The 5958-nt window shown below is 36.9% G+C and overlaps 1 protein-coding gene across 4 annotated transcripts in view; it reads right to left on the bottom strand.

Annotated features, from left to right (window-relative positions):
* KCNMA1 (potassium calcium-activated channel subfamily M alpha 1) overlaps nt 1-5958 on the bottom strand; it is a 502288-nt gene that overhangs the window by 96943 nt on the left and 399387 nt on the right. For 2 of the 4 annotated variants that reach the window (XM_035897306.1, XM_035897307.1), the window contains exons 18-19: nt 2405-2481; nt 1132-1284 (exon numbers count right to left, since the gene is read on the bottom strand). In XM_035897306.1, coding sequence (XP_035753199.1) covers nt 1132-1284; nt 2405-2481 — 230 coding nt within the window. The remainder of the gene's footprint in view (nt 1-1131; nt 1285-2404; nt 2482-5958) is intronic. The other 2 variants (XM_009641982.2, XM_035897308.1) reach the window with 1 other exon arrangement.

The following is a 5958-nucleotide window of genomic DNA, read 5'->3' as shown; positions in this document are numbered from 1 at the left end:
AAGAGTTCTCTTAATTTATGCTTTGTTTTGGTTAGACTGTGTTTTTAGACCAATGATTTGTGCAGCTTACAGATGGATAACATAGTTAAGATTTTCAAAAGTGATTAGTGATTTGAAAGCTAAAGCTAAGACGTTTTATGTGAATAATAGACTGCACTAAAGACTTACCTTTAAAAAAAATCAGGTCCCATCAAAGGGATCTCAAGATTGTCATCAAAATTTGAGACACCAAAAATCACTAATTACTGTTGAAATATTTCATCTCCTTTTTTTTTGCTGACTGATAGAACTTTAAAAGAAAGGCAATTGCATTATTCCTAATTGTTGTGAGCATGCTCCAATGTGGAAGCTGTTCTCAGCTGTACTGAGAGCTGCCAGCTATCACGGCATCTGTGACCATATGTGCGTGTGTGTAGGAAAGGAGAGGGGAGAGGGCAAATGGGATGAGAGGGAGAGGGGAGACAGTGAAATGGAAATTTAAGATTTCACTCTCCCTGACCATTTTTTTTTATTTTTTCACCTGACTCAGAGGATTCCCTCCTTAGTGCTCAGTGCTCACTTGCAGCAGCTCTGACAGCCGCCTCCTTCAGCCTCACTAACCCCATCATTTTGTTTCTTCATCTGTCCAACACCCTTTCATTTATTGGACTGATACATGTGACCATGCCATTTGGAACAGTTCCTAGTGCTACACACAGAAGTTGTCGCTCTCACCTCTCCATGGCCCTGCTGCTGGTAATATATCCATTGCCTTGGCTGGGTCACTGTTTTCTCCCTGGTTTCCTAGTACTGAGGAGGTTACACTGATTTTCAATGTATAATAAAGGGCTCTTGCCCTCTATACTGTGAATTCCTGATTGCTATCTCCTAAAATTTCAGTGAAAAGTGTAGATCTCTGATAAAAAAGATGGATATTTGGGATTTATTTTTTTTTAATCAGCACGAGTGAAAAGCAAACAGTATGTGAAGGAGGAGCAGAGAAGAAAATACAAGTTTTCTTTTTTGACAGAATCAGACAAAATTAAACAGGTAACATATTTCTCTTCAACTGCTAGGTAATTTGGAAAAAGAAATGGGTTTGAGAGTTACAGGCACCCCGAGGCACCTGTAACTGGCTTTACCAGAACTTACTCAGCAGCCTCATTGGCTTTGGCAGCAGTTCAAGGGTCACATTCTCACATGGATAAACTGTTCTTGAACAATTTTTTTCCAATATGTTAGGCAATGCATACATTCCTTCCACATCAGGCATGCTTTCCATGTGCTTTGCTCTCCTTGTGGCTACTGGGAGGATAAATACCATTTTCTGTCAGTGTTTCAGCTGCTTTCTCTCAATTATACTACTTTGTTCCACATTCCTGGGTTTTGTTTTGGGTTTTTTTTTTGGGTGGAGAGGAGTTTCTTTAAAGACTCCAGTGACATTTCTTCTTTTTAAAATCACCTTCAAGAATTCATCAATTTCAGACACCCCTTAAAGGCAGAGAAGGTCCTCCAGTTTAGGCTATCTTCCATGCTTTAAGACAGTGCAGTGGTAACACTATGACTGGATCTATAAATAAGTGGGTTTTCCTTTTCAAAAGGAATGGTAAAATGGACACGATCAAACTCTTCTAAGATCTTTCAGTCTACCTATTCAGGACTTTTGAACTGAATGATCTTTTTCATGGCAGAATACCCTGGAATACACCCTGAATATCACCCACTGAGAAAAGGATCCCTAAATCCTTTTGATATCAGTATTTCAAATGCGCATGGATCAAAAGCAAAGTCTGATCTCAATTCCAAAACTCTATTATTTCTTTAGGCAAAATTTTCCAAACAATTTAAAGAGAAGACCTAGAGAATTTAACTAAACCAAATATTAGCATTACAGCTATGGAATCTAAAAGGATATATGTAAGAGGCACTAATATTTAATTTCTTCCAGACAATCCCTTCCTCCAGTAAACCTGATCATTTATTTGAATAAAAATTTATTTCATTAGTTATATGATGGAAAATTACTCCCTAGTTTCTTCTTTTACAAAATCACGTTCAGCAAGACAGACAAAATTTCTTTACTTTAGAGAAAAGTATTGAAATGACTGGATTTCTGCATGGTATGAGTGAGAGCAGAACTTCACTGTTAGCTCATTCTTATCTCAGAAACCTCCACAATTAGATCTAACGTGATTTAATTCTTCAGGTTTTGTTAACTTTGGACCCTAATGGACTTTTTAATGAAGAAACAGGTCTGTGAGTGGTGTGAAATGTAATAAAAATCTATGGACTTCAGAAATGCAAATGGCGCTTACTATGTTGATGTGTATTTATTCCTTAGCTTTTTAAAACACGTAAATGCATGTACAGACAGCTGAACAGTTCATGAAAAGCAGAGGAAGGGAGTGATAGAAATATTACTTACGCCGTTTGCAGCCACATTTTTTTATCCTTTTGGGATCCGTGATGTCATCGTGACAGGCCTTGCAGTAAAAAAATGCCCTAGAGAGACAGAACAGAAAAACTGACACATTTCTTAATCCATACGAATGAAATTAGGCCCACGTTTCTTCTTGGTGTAGTGCCAAATTAATGAAACATGCCAGCACTAATTTCCTTTAATCTTTGAAAAGGTTTAGACATTTAAAGTAGGAAATATTTGCTGCAAGACCATTAATTTCAAACATAAGACTCCAAATTAGTGTTTCTTTTAATATACTTTTATTTGAAAAGTAATTGGGAGAAGGGATGCTAATTATGACACAGTGTATCAGTTCATTTGTCCATCTTAGAAAAAAGAGCATCCAATGAATTTTGTCACAAATACATATATATGTATAATGAATTCTCTGTTCTTATTGGATATATCAGGTTCTTTTTTTATTATTTTTTTGGAAAGACTGTCTAGCATCCTGGTCCATTTTTTCAGCCTGGTCACAAGTAGGACTTCATTGTGGATACAATGAGAGACTGCAATGAGATCAATGTGATAATAACATCAGATAAGGTACAAAAAAACTCCCAACCAAAACCCGAAAAGGAAAATCCTATCCAAATAAGTTCCTAAAGGAGCATATAAATGAAAGAACTGAAATAATCTTGATTCACACTATTTTTTTGTCTTTTATATTGGAATAGAGCAGAACCATTTTGGTTTTGAACAGAGAAAAGCCAAAATTTAAAACAAAAATATGCAATTAACAAGGTGAACCATCTAGGTTTCCATTTAATGCTTTTGGTTATGAACTTCTACTCTTGTATCAAATGGCTCACCACTAGGTGAAGCACAAGGAGAACTAAGGAAGTGAGAAATGGTAAACATTTGACTTTATATAAGATTAAAACAAAATTCCAATTTAATAAATATGCAACAGACTGCCCACAGGAGAGTTTAATCATGCCTGTCAAGTCAATATGTCACGTAAGGCTGCTGTGACACATTTCATGAGTATCATGCAGCTGGCCTCTAGCTGGACAGTTACAGTTTCCTAGGATTCTTGCTGGCATAACAAATTAAACATACTTTTTAACCTGCTGAAATTTCCCTGTGCTTATCCATATTCAGGATATGTCAGCTCCATGCCCATCTTCCCAACCCTCTCTCATTGCATACTTCGCAATGCAAATTGGCAGTAAGAACCAAAGGTGCCACTTTGCAATCGCCCATGGATTTTGCTGACAGTACTGTTCATAGATTTAGGATGGTTGGATTGCTACAACAGTATGGAGGTCACTGGAGTGACAAGTGGACTACAGCCCAAAACATAAAAAGAAAAACAGTATTAATACATAGCCTCTGACAGCTCAGCTAGGATGATTGCTACTAATTCTTTTTAGATTAATTAGACATTGTCCATCACAGATGGAACTATATGAAAGGAAATATGCAGAAATATGACTAGATAAATTCGTAACTATTTTATTCAGGTATCCGAGTTATTTTACACCTCTGAATAATGGTCCAGGCAAAGCAGCCCATCAGGAGAAAGGTAGCAGGTCTAGCATATGAGGATATGGACCAGAGAATGCAAATTTAAATTTGCAGTAAGACCTCACTGAATGTTATTAACATTTCTAAAATCAAGATAGCATGCAAGCTACTGACGGAAGATACAAGTTCTAAATGTAGCAGACATAACTTCTCTAAGAAATTCCAAGGAAGATTACTCTTTCAGACTTTGAAATTGTCTTACTATTTTCAAGAAGCAACATGTAAAATGAAAAAGCCTTCTCTGAGCATTTATATACTTTGCTGCACAAAGTTTCTGGTCTTCAAGATATTCACCTTCCAACAAACAGAAACCAAACTGCTTCCAAGGAAATGAGAATAAAATATTTTTCAAACCATGAGTTGATGTCAAGGAGGAGAAAACTGCCTCCAATTTTTTACAATTTCTCCCCAATCCGGCTGTAAGCCCCTGTACCGAACAACAATCCGCTATCACAAATATTCCCTCACAAAACTTCATGACACGAATTGGACATAGGTCATTTCTACAGATCATGTTTCTGAAATCCTCTGCAGGAAAAATGTCCTAGAGAGTACCTTCAATCCTATGTGAAAGTCAAGAGCAAACAGCTGAAGTGATTGCTGTAATAAAAAAAATATCCTTCTTTACAAATGGGTTGTATTAAGTGGATTTGAAGCATGTGGATTTCTGATGTTAGCACTAGCATGTAAATGGATAAGGAATAATAAAGAAGCAATTCATAGAGCTTATATTATATTTAAACACTCAACATTTTACATTAAGCTATTTCCCTAGGCATAATTGTTTCTAGGGATAATTGTTTCTAATGTGAAACTATTGTTCTACAAATGCAAAAGTAGTTCTAGCAAGAAAAGTAATTGAACATTGCATGTTATGTTTCATTGTGAAATACATATTTGATAAATATGAATAGCTTTAGCTTAAAGGAGTTGAAATTTTTCCATTAGCATGTAACACAAAACCAGAATAATTTAATTTGAATTTCAGGTATATAACATGCTTAATTTTGCCTTATCAAAAAAAAATAAATCCTTTTTTTCCCTCCAAAAGACCTCAATTTTAGAACATTTTGTTGACTCCAATTCATAGCTCAAAAGGGTGAAATCAACACTTTACATAATTGGTTTTGTTAGTGGAAACACATCTGATAATCATTTGCTTTGCACAGAACAACTAAGAAATGTTGCAAGGGATGCATAGCATGTTTCTAAACAAAGCCTTCTGCAAAAAAAGCAAGGCAGAATTGGGAATTTTGTTTCAGCTTGCTATTAGATAAAACATGCTAGATGAATGATGTGCACATTTTCTCTAAACACATTAATAACAGTCAACTTCTCCCTGTTAAAAATGCTATGCCGGGTAATTTTTACTTACAGTCTGAAATTATTTCATAGGAGAGTGTAAAATGCCTTATAAATGCAAAAAAAGCTAGCATCTCAGTAAAGGAACATGAAGACAGTTCTGTATATTCAAATGGAGTAAAGGACCAGAGAGGAAAATAACTACACTCTGAAAGTGTATCGGTTCAAGTGTGTCGGTTCAGAGCAGCTACAAATGTGCCATAACTGCCTCCCAACTTAACCAGAAGACCAACTGCCCTAATGGTGGGCTTGGCAGTGGCAGATCCTCTTTCATCCCTCCAGGGAAACCTAGGTGCTCAACTGGCTCACTGAAATGCCTTTATACCAATGCGCGCAGCATGGGGAACAAGCAGGAAGAGCTAGAGTTCTGTATGTGGTTGCGGGGCCATGATCTCATTGCGATTACAGAGACATGGTGGGACAACACGGATGACTGGAACGCTGCCATCGATGGCTATGTGCTTTTCAGGAAAGACAGGCCTACGAGGCGAGGCGGTGGAGTCGCTCTTTATGTAAAAGAGCAACTGGAATGTATAGAACTCTACCTGGGAGCGGATGAAGTACAAGTTGAAAGCTTGTGGGTGAAAATTAGGGGGCAGGCCAGCATGGGTGACACTGTGGTGGGT

Source organism: Egretta garzetta, unplaced genomic scaffold (genome assembly GCF_000687185.1).
Source record: "Egretta garzetta isolate BGI_Z169 unplaced genomic scaffold, ASM68718v1 scaffold56, whole genome shotgun sequence".
NCBI lineage: Eukaryota > Metazoa > Chordata > Aves > Pelecaniformes > Ardeidae > Egretta > Egretta garzetta.
This window is presented reverse-complemented; position numbering and strand designations above follow the sequence as displayed.